At 38.8% G+C, this 15,250-nt stretch overlaps 1 protein-coding gene across 2 annotated transcripts in view; it reads right to left on the reverse strand.

The window, feature by feature from the left end:
* stim2b (stromal interaction molecule 2b) overlaps positions 1–15,250 on the reverse strand; it is a 45,063-nt gene that overhangs the window by 17,370 nt on the left and 12,443 nt on the right. For both annotated transcript variants that reach the window (XM_079371935.1, XM_079371934.1), the window contains exon 2: positions 4,658–4,788. In XM_079371935.1, coding sequence (XP_079228061.1) covers positions 4,658–4,788 — 131 coding nt within the window. The remainder of the gene's footprint in view (positions 1–4,657; positions 4,789–15,250) is intronic.

The following is a 15,250-nucleotide window of genomic DNA, read 5'->3' on the forward strand; positions in this document are numbered from 1 at the left end:
CCCAGCACCCCGAGGAGAGTACGTGCACCTGCCTTCCCCTGTGACTGTGCTCAGCAACAGACCCCCAAACGTCACTCAAAACTCCTCAGACGACACCCAGAATTCACAGGGTAATCCGAGACAGGTTTACGTTTCACTGGATTAAAGCTAAATTTGATTCCAAATAAAATTCTTCCACAGTTGTCAAATTACACACCAACTGTAAAAAAAGTGATTACTTGTGATTTTAGACTATAAATACTGTATGTATCGTCAAGAGGTTCAAGTCTATATTTATAGCCTATAGACTGATGTAGACTGAGAGCTGAAAGACATTTGGCTGAGACCAATAACAACATCAACAAGAAGTATACTTGTAACTCTGTATATTATTTACACAACTAAAAATAAAGCATGCAGCAATTCCATATTCATACTTAATAACTTTGCATTGACGTTTCATGTTATACTTGTGGTTTCTCAAATAAAAAAATGCTTAAACTTTTTTTACTTTCCAATTTTTAGGCACCTCAAAAGACAATCAAAGTGAGAATATCTGGCTATATTTTAAAATAAACACATTACTTGATAACTTATAAGCAAGATCATTACTGATAGTGACAGCTAGGTCATAGTTGCTATTGTTAGCATATAAGTTACAAGCTAGCTGTAGTCTAAAGTAAGATATCAATTTACACTTTTCCCCTTTGAAATGTTGTGTGTTAGCAAGTGATTGCATGAATGCTAGCACTTGTCTGGTCATAGCTAATGGGTCAAGAAATCCATTTGGGCTTTCTAGAAGCATTCAATGATAACTATTTGTCAAGTTGTCTTTTTTTAGCCTGGAAGTCTGGAACACAAGACATAATCATTGCATTTAAGCTTCTCACCTTCGGAGCGAGGTCGAATCAAAAGATGATTACAGTGAATACTGGTTGAACAGCCCAAGTCTACCTGGTGGCCTGAATGTAACAAACATCTATTAGTTTGCTGCATTTGTTCCCAAAGACTCTACACTCTGAATACAACTGGAAAAAAAAAATCAAGACAAAACACAATATTTAAGACACAACAGCAACCAGCTGTTTCTAGCTAACTTTACTGTTTTACTGTAAGGTTCCTCACATAAATAAGCTAAATGGCAAAACCATTGATTTAAAGCTTTTCTACTGAATTTTGTGCTTGGAAAACGTTGTCTTGCCGTAGCTATTAAACATGCTCTTAAATGACACTCTCGACTGAGTTTCACTATCCATATAGTAGTTCTCACTTTAGAAATCAGCAACAAATTCATCAAATTGGCAAATATATATTAAAAAATATATATTTCAAGGCCAAAAACCGCAACAAAAGTCAAATGCTTGTTTGGTGTTTCACAAGCCATAAAAATTAAAGATTTTCTTTCAACACAACCGTGTTTTTTTATGCATATCTTCCTCAGGCAATGTTTTAACATTACAGTTCAAACAGAAATCTCTCCAAATTACAGGTAAAGCAGTTAGTTAAATGTTTATCACATAGAGCAGGGCAGTATAAAATCAGCATACTGAAAAAGAAGATGTGCCCAAGCACATGAGCCTGCACAACTTCTGCCTCAGTCCTAATTCCAGGTAAACAGAACTTCCAAGATGGGTCTTCCCAAACTTGAGACTTTACTATCTCCATAAATCACAACAAGGCAATTTCTCTGAAATGCAAGTCATGAAAAGCTAACATCTTAAACATATGACCATCACTATCTCCTTGGACGAAAGCTCACACATGTTTTGGGGAAAGGTTGCAGGTTGCTGAAGAACAAAAGTAAACACAGGAAGTGCCAGTGAGATCTTTGTTGTCTGGGTGTAAGGTTTCAGACAGGTGGCAAAGGGGTGAGGGGGTGACGAGGTCTGGTTCCAACACTGAACTCATCACCCTGCCTCGTAACACCTTTCAACTCATCACTGCCAGAAAGAGGCCGATCATTTTCGACAAGTGACAGTAAAGTGGATCTGTCTATGTTTGATCAGCTGAAACAGATAGTTAATCCTTGACTAAAAGGTTAAATGTTAAAGAGCTAACATTATTTGTTTGTTTCTTATCTGCATTTTTAATACCTTTCCTCTGATCACTTATATATGGTATCACTTACACCATCAGTTGACATGGTGTAACAGATGTCATATGACGGGGGTGAATGTGGCTCAATTGGTAGAGACGATCATCTCTTTGAGGGTTCAATCCCCAACTCCTGCAGCAACATGTCCGATGTGTCCTTGGGCAGGACATAACCCCTGATTACTCCCGCTGCTTTATGCACTTTATGGTTTATGCATTATATGACTAATAACAACACTGTTTTTGTATCAAGTCAGAGAATTTTGCTCTGAAGCTTTGAACGTTAAGCAAGTCGATTATAATAAATGCTTATTTCCAATGTGCATCAGGTCTTCAATTGAATATTTTCAGTTGCACTTCTTAAAACTCTGTCTGTGTTATTCTTAGAGACAAAAATTAAATTTCGTATGACACAGACAGCTATTTCTGGGTTTAATTTGTACCAGAGCTTTAAATAGTCCAAAGGTGAACAAATAGCGAATAAAAAAGAAATCAATAATCTAAATAAATGGATATTTCACATAAAAATATAAATGTTGTAGTGTTTGACAAATGAAGAGTCAAATTACATTTGATTCCATAGTGAATGCAAACTTCTGCAATTATTCTCAATGTTTTAATTAAAGGGATTCCAGTCCTTCTTTAAAGTTTTAATATCATGTCACAGTTTGATCCTAAAAATCTAATTGTGTATTGTAATCTCAAATCAGGTTTCTTTTATAAACAAAACCTTGTTTCTAGATTTGATCTGGTTAGATTACTCAAGAAAATGTGTGTCCTCGCTGTGAAAATCCCTTGGCTATGGCCACTATGCCTCTTGTAACATGACACTATGCTTATATTATGAAACAAACTGATAGTCAGTAATTGGTGAAAGCCTCATCCAACCGGTTATGAAATGAGAAAAAAGCTCGGAAATCCTCAAAAACGAGTGATGGCCAAAAACAACCGAAAGTTTCTGCTGTGAAGTAACAGACACGACTCGTTGCCCTTATAAAGACAAAGGGTGAAAACAGGGCACTGTAACACACTCCACTACAGTATGGCACGGCACATACAGGAATCAGGGATACATGCAGAGACTTCATCTGGGCTGAGGGCCAGATCTAACATCTCTGAGGTCTTAAGACAGGGCTTATACACGTCCAGGTCTTTACTGAGGGGCCTCCAAAGAGGGCTGCAGGGTATAACTGTTTCTTACACAAGTTTTTCTCAGCCAGTTATAAATGACTCCAACAAGCACACACACACACACACACACACAGGCAGAACGGGACCATGGTCGTTGATTACCCAGAAACGCAGAGGGCACAGCTGGTCAGAGGGCTCTCAGGTATCACTTTCTTGTCACTTAAGAAACAAGCCCAATCTCTTCCAGATGTGCCACTTCTTTTGAAGTTCTGGTGCCATCTTTGTGTCTTTCCTCCAAAAACTAGCTGCCACTACTAATCATTTCAAGTCTCTTCACTTTTAGGATCAGACTACCAAGGCAGAGCCGACCACCACAAGGTGCTCCTCACTGTTGGTTTTATAAACTAAATATTTGCTGGCGTGAGGCGATCTACTTTCACACTTGACACACAGCTATTCTTGAGTAAACACAGGAAACTTTTAGAAGCAGGTTGGATTTGGTTGACCTAATGATCTATCAAATGCTACAGTTTAGATACTGACGTGACAAAGCCAGAAACCGATCAAATCCAGAAGCTGTTTTCAATCTCATCTCACATATTAAGTTCCAGATAAATTCCCTTGCACAACCTTTGGAGAGCAGAATGGCTTTGAGTTTTGTTTCTCTGGCACATTAGTTCCTCAAAAAGTTTCTGGTGAACCCTTTAAAAGTTTCAAAATGTTTATTTGTCTGATACCTCCTGCTTCCTTAAAGTTTTAAAATCAACAGGTCAGAATCTAGTCTTCTAAATCCTGATGGATTCTTTAAAAGCAGTTACAGGTTACAATACTTCACTTGACAGAAGAGAAGTAGCTAATTTAGCGTAGCATAAAGATAAGAAGCTGGATTAATCGTTTAGCTTTGCTATACTTTTACAGCTCAGAAAACAGAATAAGAAGTTATTCATCAATAAGAACTCATTTTAGTCTTAGTGGGCAATTTCCTCACTTTAGAAAAAGCCAGGCTAGCTGTCTCCCTTGTTTCAAGTATTTAAACTAAGCTAAGCTAAATGCCTTCAGCTTCTTATTTAGCCTGCCATGAGAATTGTTTCAATCTTCATAACTAAACCTCTGCATTAAGTTACCTACATTTCATTCCAGAAAAACTAACTTTGAACTTATGCTTTAAACACACAATTATTTAAAATGCTGGATGCTTTTTAAAAAAAAGCTAAATTGAAATGAAATTTATATTTGTTCAAAGTTAAACAAATGTAAACATAATTCAGTGTATCAAACATATTTGTTTTCTTTTGTTGCTGATATCATCTGGCTCACCTCTCAAAGTTACTTGAAGACTCCTGCTGGAGATTCTCTGCCGTACAGGCAAATCAAAACTCAAACCAAAAGGTCCACATTTTAGCCCTTTTTTTAAGGGTTTTGTTTACATTTGAAGGACTTTTCATCAGCTCACCTCCACACTCTCGTTGACCTCTATTCCCCCGTCATTGTCGTCGTCCAGCTGTTTGTGGATGTGCCGCAGCGCGTCCAGACTAAAACGGTCGGCCTCGCCCATGCATGGCGGCGTAACAATAAGACAGGGGTCTGCAGGGGACAAAAAGCATATCATTCAGGTCAGAGATGTAGGGTCAGGAGAAAGCTGAAAGCAATAGATATATACACAATGGTAGTTGGTCAGTAACTGCATGTAACAAACAAACAATACACAGCTGCATATTTACAGACCTCCATGTTAGCAAACATTGGCTTCAGGGTTAACTACATGTAAGAGGATTTCAAAGTTAACTTCAGTGCCAATACAAATTTCAACATGTAATTTTAAAATACCATGACTTCCAAGAATTGTTTCAGTGTGATTCATTTTAAACTGCGTACTTGAGTTCATGTGCTGGAAAGTTTACATTCCAGACAACATACTGAAAGAGAGCAGAAACAAAGCACATGTATCTAAATGAGGACTGGTAAACAAGCTAAGTCCAAATGAGGACAGGTAAACAAGCTAAGTCCATGTTATGTAGCATATATATATATATGTGTGTGTGTGTTTGTGTGTGTGTGTGTGTGTGTGTGTGTGTGTGTGTGTGTGTGTGTGTGTGTGTGTGATGAGCCAAGGAGGTACTTTCTTTTACTAAGCAAATAAGTTAAAATCTTTTAATTGACCTACTGTCCATTATTGGTTTAATATTTTCTGTTTATTTTCTACAATAGTAAAGTCAAAGTGGAATCAGGTTGTCAAATGTGAGATCTACTTTTTATCCAAATAAAATGATTTTCTTTTGTGTTTAGGCTGTTGAATCAAAAGAGAAATATAAACAGGCCGGACGTCAACTCTGCAAATCGGGCACCTAATCATTTCGCAATTTGTTGCAATTTGTTGATCTGACTTGAGCAGATGTTCATGTGCATTTTCCAACTGCAAACTGTTTTTCCCAAGTGTCTGACACCACATGAATGCAGCATATATCTGTGTTTCTATGTGTTACCTGTGTTTCTTGTTAGGATACAAGAAAAGCATTTTAACTCGTATTATAGGTAGCCTATGAATCGAGAATAATCTGATAATAAGTTGCCGCTGGGAAGAAGAGGCGGAGGCAGCAAATAAGGAGAAACCACACTACTGGGTAAAACTAGGCTAAAGGGACTTTCCTGAACCTGTGTCAGATCTGGAGCTAAATGAAACCTCAGAACAGCCAATCAGAGAGATTCCTCTCAATGATTGTCGATTCTCATTCAACATGTCACATCAGCCAGTTAAAGGCAGACAGTCGCCCACGACGGTCCAACAAGAACCGACATCCGGCGACCTCCTTGGTGTGTCAGGGCCTTAAGGAAGCTGCAGACACAGAGCCCTCTCTCTCTCTCTCTCGCTCTCATTTACATAATGTGACTTACAACTAGCATTTTCTGTCTTCAATAACGAAATGAGTCCTTGAATATTCTTCTTCCGTGGGAAAACAAAAGTGTCTGCATGGTAATATTCTTTGCATCAAAACAACCTTTGTTGGGTGGCGCCGATAGCGGGCGGCCCGGGTTCGCGTCCGGCCTGTGGCCACTTTCCCGCATGTCTCTCCCCACTCTCTCCCTGTTTCCTACTCTATCCACTGTCCTATCAAAAAAGGCCAAAAAATAAACCTTTTAAAAAACAACCTTTGTTGCCGCTTTACGAACTGTTTTTTTTAAATTTGTATTTCACTATTTACGTGCTCCAAAAAAAATCAGAAATAGAATGTAAGTCTGATTAATAATGTCGTGTGTGTGTGTGGATGAGTGTGACAGTGTGTGCGGGAAGTTCAAAACAAAAGAAGCTTCAGAGAGGGTAGTGTCCATACCTTCCCTCCCGGCATTTATTACAAAGTGTGCCTTTTCTTTGTCTACTTTGGACAGGGGAAAAGTAAATAAATTAGTTTGAATTAACTGTGTCCCTGGTGGACTGTTTTAATTTCCCTGAGCCTAGGGACGGGCATCCCCCCCCCCCCTCTTTGTTTTTATTCAGTCCCCCTCCGATCCCACCTGGGAATTTAGCCCATTATTTCCAGCCCTCCAAGCCATGGACAGTTTGATCTGGCCAGGTGCCAGGCGGTCTCAGTAAAGCCACAAAACACACACACACAAACACACGCAGACACAACAACAACAACAACAACAACAACAACAACAACAACAACAAAAATGGACACACATAAAAACACAGCCATCAAAAGCACTTTTGAAGAAGATTGAAGGTCCTAACATAAATAAAACACCCAATAAACCAGACAGAAAATCACAGACATTAATTTTTCAACCAATAAACGTGTTTCATGTCAGCACAAGTACAGCCAAGGCCGTGTCCAAGTCCCACAAATAATGATGCTCCCTGTTTGGCCTCAGTTTCAGACCAAAGACAAAGCCACTGAGCTGCTACGGGAAACACAACACAATTAAAACAAGTTGGACAGGGATGTACACACCCAGACATGTTTAAAACTTTAATTGCTGCTGGCAGTGAGCAGTGTTTGTCTATCAGAGGAAATATGTGGACGACAGACAGGCCACCAGGGAACCCAAAAATTCGAACAAGATATGGTTGGAAAATTGTGCTACTGTGTCAATCATGTAAGTGCTGTAATGAAGCTCCACCACCATTACACCTTTATACTTTGATATTGATTTTAAAATGGCTAAATATTGGTATCCCAGTTTGTGATTGCTATTGCATCACAGCATTGCAGAAGTGAAAAAAAAACTGCAGGAGCTCCACATACACTCACAATTACCTCTGACAGCAGCGCAGAGGTGGGATCAGTTCTTCCCCCACCCTTAAATAAATATTAAGGGTAAATATAAAGTAAATATTATATAACAATCTATTTCATCAGCACTTAAATAGGCTTTGTTCCACTCATTTCCCCAAGACATTTTCAGGACAAATTATTTCCTAAAAATATTTTCCTTTCTTACCTGAGACAAGACGATTGACAACACTTTCATGTCTATGATAGTTTCACAGATGGAGGTGATTCACTTAGCTTAGCTTCAAGGGTAAACAGCCTTGCCTAGCCAGCTGGTTAGCTCGTTAGTTTAACCTGTTTAAAAAAGAGTAAAAACGTATATTATGTGGTTTTGTGTTACCTTTAGACAGAAACCTAGCCTGTTTTCGGTCCTCATGTGAAACTAAGCTTAGCTAAGCGAAGCTAATTGGCTCCTGTCACCCTTTATTATATTTGTTAAATATGTTTTAAAACCATACAAACATTTTTAAAAAAGGACATTATTTGAATTCAGCACGCACAGTTAAATGTGAAGGTGACCGTGTGACCTTTTCTGTTTGTTTGATTTTTTTTTACATAGGATCTGTTTACTGACACAAGACTTGACATGTTAGTCATAGACTTGCCACTTGGCAGTCTACAGAAGAAGCAAAAGAAGACACTGATTGGAGGCATGCCGTGGCTAAGTTTGGATGAGAGGACACTGGGGAGGATGCCCATGTCAAATGAAGATACCAGCATTGGCAAAGGGCTTCATCCCAACACAGAACCACAGGTTTGATAACACCATCGGCTGGTTTTAGTGTATAAAGCCAGAGCGGCTTTTAAAAGCCTCCAATTGTTCTCGTTTTGTTAAAACTAAGCTGTGTTGTACGAGAAAAGCAATTCTTCCTTGCATAACAACATGACAGGACTGTTACTTGGGCTTATTAAAAACAGTCCTATTTCTGATCAGGGCTGCAAAACTAAGTATTTCTATCAAAGAATATTGTTTTGCATTGTGTTTTAGGTACACATGTGTTTGCGTCATTTATCTGCTTTAAAATAGAGAAGACAATGGATATTCAGTCATAAGTCCCTACATCTTAAGCTAAAACATATCAATAACTCATTAGCTACGGCCCACACTAAAGTTAGCATTTAGCCAATTACAAACTACGCTTTACACTTAAGACATACAATTGGAAGAGGAAATATTTCTAGCTAACGTCAAACACCTGCTTAATGATGATTTCCTGACAATGGCAAGGAATTCAAACCTTTTAGTTGTAATTTATGGTAACACCTAGCTGCGGAGTAAGCTAGGTGGTGGCCAAATGCTTCCATTCACTGTTCTAATAAAAGATCATGAGGCAGAATAAATGATTGCCAATTCAGGGGATTTGATCAAATAACAAACAAAGGCCAATGGTCTTATTTCAGTGGTCCATGATCTGCTTAGATATGCATTGAAAATTAAATACAGATTTTTTTTTTAAATTGATAAACTTGAACACATGATACTGAAACTCCAGTGTTTTAATCTACCAATATTTCTGATGTATACAATACATATCTCGTTTCTTTTGAGGAATATGTACAAAAAAACAGAGGGGAGAAAAAAGGGGGAAACCCAGTTATCTGTGACACGAAAGATTATCATTACACAATATGGCTTTTATGTCAGTCGTGTGTGTGTGTGTGTGTGTGTGTGTGTGTGTGTGTGTGGTGTGTGTGTGGTGTGTGTGTGTCCAGTCAAAGCATATAATGCTTGAGGACAAGTTGCATAATTCATTTGCTTAGCTTGCCAGAGCAGTCCACATGGCTTTTTGTTTGCATAGCAAGCATATGTATTTGGCTGTCTGGTTACTTAAACAGGCAATACTCAAATACTTTACTTGTGTTTTACATAAACACACACATACACTTACAGATGCTGCATTTCCTGCTGTTCATCCCTGACTAAAACTAAATGTGTCACAGAGAATCCAAATGAAGAGCACACTTTTACAAACAACTTTTCTATGTTTAACTTTTTATCATACTTTTTTTTTATACGGGTGGCCTAATTCTGTTCTGCATGCATGTGAAAGCCTTCATACACCAACTCCCCTTCTTTAGATCACAGAGAAACAGATAATTTGAAGATAAAACACAAAAAATAAATGCTGTCATTCACTGACAGCATTACCACTGGGCCACCCAGTGTGCAATTCAAAAATATGACAAACCTTCTCCTCCCTAGTGGCCTATTTTTTTCGAAGTATGTTTTGAGTATGCTTAGGGACAATCGAGAACACTACAATGAGGGACCATGTGATGGGAAATGGCCCTCTGTCACCCCCAGCGTTCCAGGGGGACGCACGCGAAATCCAAACAGCCTGGAGACGTGGTCCCGAAAGATGACAAAATTGGAAAGCGCTGGGTTATTTTTAACCTCATCAGACTCCCGGTTGTCAGGATGTAAAAGCCCAACAATGGCAGAGGTCTCCCTTGCTCATAAAATACACCCACATGAGCAGACGTTAAGCACACACACACACACACACACAAACTCAGTGGGCAAACAGATGCAGAAAAGCAGTTTTACTATAATTCACTTTGCCATAACTCACGAGCTGTCACAGAGGGCGGCAAGTTTGGATCAAAAGAATCGGATAACAAAAGCGTTTAGCTGTCAGCTACTGCCTTCAAAGTGAATCCAGAGGCTTCTTTCTTTTTTTTTTCAAGCACAATATGTATATGTGATAAAGACGTTTCTTTTTTTAATTTGAAAATAAGCTGTTCAGGAGGTGACAGAAAACTCAGACATCGAGGAGTTTACGTCTGATGTGTTCACGGCGACTTTTTGGGGACTTCCTTGAACCTGATCCCTTGAGACTTTCAAACATCTTTAAATTCATCCAAACTAGAATAAAGTCGTCAGACCCATCATCCTTACCCCAGTGCATTATGGGCGAGATAAAAAAAAACAAAAAAAACGGCTTCTTCACAAAGTGTCAGATAAACATTTCCCGGTGCATGTTTGAAGTGGATAATTTGACAGAAGAGACAGCTCGGGAGTCAAATATGTTTTTCTGCTGTTCTTTTTTTCTCATATGTGATTTCTCAGATCAACGATATGACAGGTAGGTATTCTGAACAACCCATTTAAAGGCTGACTTCTGGTAAAAAAAAAACAAAAAAAAACGTTGTTATTATAGTACACATGTTCTGCAAAAAACACAACTAATTGATCCTATACCAAGAAGCCCGATATATCTTTCACACAAAAGATTCCAAGTCCCAAAAAAATTGCATAAACCAAATCTGTAAATACCTTCGTTGTACCCAGTGGTCTTTATATGTTGCTTTACATTTAAGAAAAAAAATGTATTGATCCATTTGGAAAAGGTTAGCAACTTTGTTAGAAAACACTGGGCCTGTGATTAGGGGAGGGGGGTTCAATAAAAAGGCGAGTTTACAGAATGCCAATTTTCTGCTCTCCTGCAGACATAACATGACTGACGGGATCAAATGTTGGGGCATAACTTTCAAAAGCACTCAACAAATAAGACTTTTCCCCCCTTAATATCACAGCATCAGCCTACAAGCACAGTCATTTAGCTGTTTGGTCCCATCGAGAAAAAACCATGTTTTAGAGCACTCTCGTCATGGGAGGAAGAGGAGTCGCACTCCCTCTGCCTCAATCCAAACCTGATATTGGATGAGAAGCCAGATTCAGTGTAAGAGTATCTGCGTGGAGGGAGGGATGCAGGCACTGGCGACACTGAATTAAGATAGCAGGATGTGATGGGTTGACATGCGACTCTCGGGAGCCGAGTGGCCTCTTCTCACCCACAAAACTGCCTGAGATATCTTCGTGTCCTTAGCTTGTACCTGCTATTGCGTTGACTTCATCTCTCTCTCTCTCTCTCTTGACTACAGACACAAAAGTACACATGAAAGACGCCAAGGCTGACATACAGAACCTATTCAGACACGCTCTCGAGTTTCAAAGTAAGAGGTGGTAGTAAGTGGGAGCGGGGCAGGACCGAGAAGTGCCAAAGCAGATGAGAAAACAAGTCAGCAAACGTGCTGCACGCTAAAAGAGATTTTACCTCTTCATGTTTCAGTCTCCTGACACATGAGCACATATCAGATACTCTCTCAAAAAGCTGCCGGTTGAGTTAATCAGGTCAACCAATTAAATGCAAGACAATGATGTTGAACGCCTCAACGCAACGGCCGATGAAGTGAGTGAGAAGTTGCACTCGTGGGATCTTCCTTTAACCTCCTCAAACTAAACACAATGTATTTTCAGCATGCATGGACAGTAGCAACATCACGTCCCCATAGACTCCTCTGGTTGTTTGTTAATTTTCTGAATACATTATGGATTCAACATTTTAAAGAAACGTAGTCCTTGTTCACATTATGCTCCAATCATAGCCAAGTTCAGCTTTGTTGGGGTTTACTCCACATTTCCAGTTTAGTTCTATATTTAAAACGTTTGTTTGAAATCGCACAGCAATATTTTAATATTTCCTTTGTGTATAATAGGCCAGTATGTCACAGCATCAGGCATCTTTTGTTAAAGGCACAAAGAAATGTTCTCAATTTTATTTCAGAAATTATCCCAAATCTGTAGTAACTAAAAGCTCCAATATTTAACGTTCCCACATTTTTAAAATCGTATTAAAGTTAATCTATTTATGTAATGACTTACAGCAGGGAGAACTGTGTCTCTCTTATGTCCACAGCGTGGCCCGGTCACCTGTTGTAAGCACCATGTAATTTTGGCCATGGCCCGCAAGACGTGCAAAGATATCTGAACTAGCATGTAACAAATTAGCCTCTCCAATGTAGCCATTTAGCCGAAGACTGTAGATATCATGGCAACAGCTGAATACACACAGACTCTATATCCAAATAGTTTGCAAACAATGTACTGACGATGCTTGCCAAGTTTGCTCAGGTGAAATGACTCCGTCTTATCAGTCAGCATGGTTCTTTGGCTTATCGCAACTTCTGTGCCCTCTGTTTGTCAACAAATGCCCGTCGTCTACGAGTGGGAGGCAACAGCAAAGTGTTACTTAACAACAGTGACTTAGAGACCACCAGATGGCGTCGAAGCCAGCAAACAAAAATCCTACATACTGTTGCTTTGAAGATCCTTTAAGAGACTTCAGGTTTGCATCATTTTACCTTTTATTTCTTAAATGATCTTTTCACTACCTCGATGTGCAAGTAAAGTTCACTCCTAAAAAAAAAGGTCATCTGTAACCTACCCTGTGGCAGCAGTTGCGATTTAGCCATTTTAAATCTTGTCTTGTTGGCTTTGGTCGGTCATATACAGGCTTAAATATTATTTTCAGTTTGTTTCATAAGCAGCATTAACTCATCACAGGAGGGTCAAATGTCATTTTTGTTCGATGTATCGAGAAGGTGCTTTCATTTTTTTATCAAAGTATTGAAACAGTAAATGCGTTATCAGATCTAACATCCCATTTACAGCAGGTCATTACAACTGAAGGTGAAATATCAAATCAGAGGGTCAAATTCTAAAATTATAATATTTCATGTCACATGAGATAAAGAAGTAAATACAATATGTGTGAGCTGTGAACTTAGTTAAAAGACTGAAGTGTGATGAGTTATACACTGGATATAGCCTAGGCAAATAATGGTGTTTGAGTTTTGTTTTTAAATGCAACATATCTGTGGAAATAAACATAAACAGATTAAATAAAGTTGTCAGTGCTGGTTTTAACACTGGTATTTCTTTAACCCCCAAAATTTGAAATGTTATTTGCTGATAATAATAAGTCAAAACACAGTCCACTGTTTTGAATCAATACTGAGACTTAAAGGGTTAATGGGGACAAAAAGTCGACTGGTTTAAAGTTATCTATGCAATGAAGAGTTTCAGAATGTCAAAGTCACTGATCAATGTCATTGAGAAACTTGTGCCTCACAAATCCAGTCCATCCTCCGTAAAAGCTGTCGTCTATTTCACAGACTCTTCAGCCCTGCATGTTTTAGCTTCTCTCATTATTCATTCTTATTACTGACTACAAGTTTCTCGTTTGTCACCCAGCTCTGCAGGTTCACCAAGCCCGTTCCTCAGAACATGTCAGCGGTTCATTAGACCAAGAGACACCTCATCAGCTTTCACACATTTATGATGCACTTACCATAGGCTGAATACGTCCTTATAAATTCTTGCATTTCATTACTCATTTCAGAGTTTTCTTAACTTTTGCGCCCATTGCAATTATGTTGTCTTGTAAAAACTAAAAAGTTAAACATAAAGCTCGTAAAAAAAATAAAATAAAAAAAAATCACGAGTCTAAGCATTTAAATTAACGGCTAAAAACTGTGTGAAAAATCAGGGAGGGGAAGAGGAATGTGATGCCAATGTGTCCCCCATAACCAGTGCCCATATGGCAGTGTAATATATCAAGCTGACGGGTCAGTATTAAAGGCACGTAAATAAAGCTTGTGGAGAGTCTACCATTTCAGCTCATCAGCAGCCATTAATAAGACACAAATATCATTAGACGCCTACAAATGCCATCAGATAGTGCAGACAGGGAGAGAGAGAGAGAGAGAGAGAGAGAGAGAGAGAGAGATCCAGAAAGTGTTGTAAATAAATCAATCAAATATAAAAAAATAAAAAAAAGTTCACAGTTGTTTTAATGAAGTTGGCCAGCAGGAGGGAGAGAATCTGACAGCTAATGTCTCCATCCAGAAATCAGTGATTTTTCAAAGTTGATACACTGGCAGGGATAAAAGCATTGTTTATCTGTTTGGGTTCTGGTTTTTTTTCTAATTATTTTTCATTTATATACATATATATATATATATATATATATATATATATATATATATTTATATATATATATATATATATTTATATTTATTCTTTTTTTTGGGGGGGGGGGGGAGGCTCCTGCTTTGTTGACAGGTGAACTTTCTAACTCAGCGGGGTGCCGAGGGTATTGTTGGGAGAATGAAAAAATGAAATCATCAATAAGCAGACAGCAACAAAAAAAAAAAACGATTTCAGAACATTTTTAAACCATCTGTGTTGATGATCAGATTTCTTAAGACCTACTTACATGGAAACAGTCCCATCTCTAGCAAAGTCTTACAAAACCACACACAAACTCAGCTACAATGTGTCCCGGCTCCAGACATACATGCCCAAACAAAACCGGATCCACCCTTACGTGTATTATGTTTGTCACAATTCACAGAGTGCAAGGAGCAATAGGTTGTGCAAACAGTAGAGGTGGAGGTGGATCCGCTTTGGTAACTGTTGTGTAGATTGTGAATAAAGGTCTGACTGGCTTGAAAGACTAGGTTAAAGGTATCCTTTGAAACTTGAAGCGATGTTCTGCAAGTTTTTTTTGTTAGTTTTTTTGGTGGAAGAGAAACCCTAAATGTAAACAGAAGCTTGATTAAATAAGCTGTTTCTCTTTGACCTGAAGAACCCAATCAAAACGGTGTATCCTTAACTCACCTAAACCCCTTAATGGGCATCAGTAATCATCTGCTTAGGCCACAGCTTAAGGGGTGGGGGGCGCATGGAGGCCCACCAAATCTGATCTCAAAACTTCCAGAAAAGGAGACTCTCTTTACGCCCAGGAGTCTCAGGAATGCTTGAATAACAGCACCAAACACGAGATGAGTGATCTATGCGGCTGGCCCGGGGAAGGGAAGCAGGATAAAAAGACAAGAGGCCGAACACTTGTTTAATTAGCTTGCCAGACTCTGACACGCTCCTCTGGATAAAAGGTTAATGGATATAAATCTATAATCTGGTCTATAGA

This window comes from Symphodus melops, assembly GCF_947650265.1.
Source record: "Symphodus melops genome assembly, chromosome: 20".
NCBI lineage: Eukaryota > Metazoa > Chordata > Actinopteri > Labriformes > Labridae > Symphodus > Symphodus melops.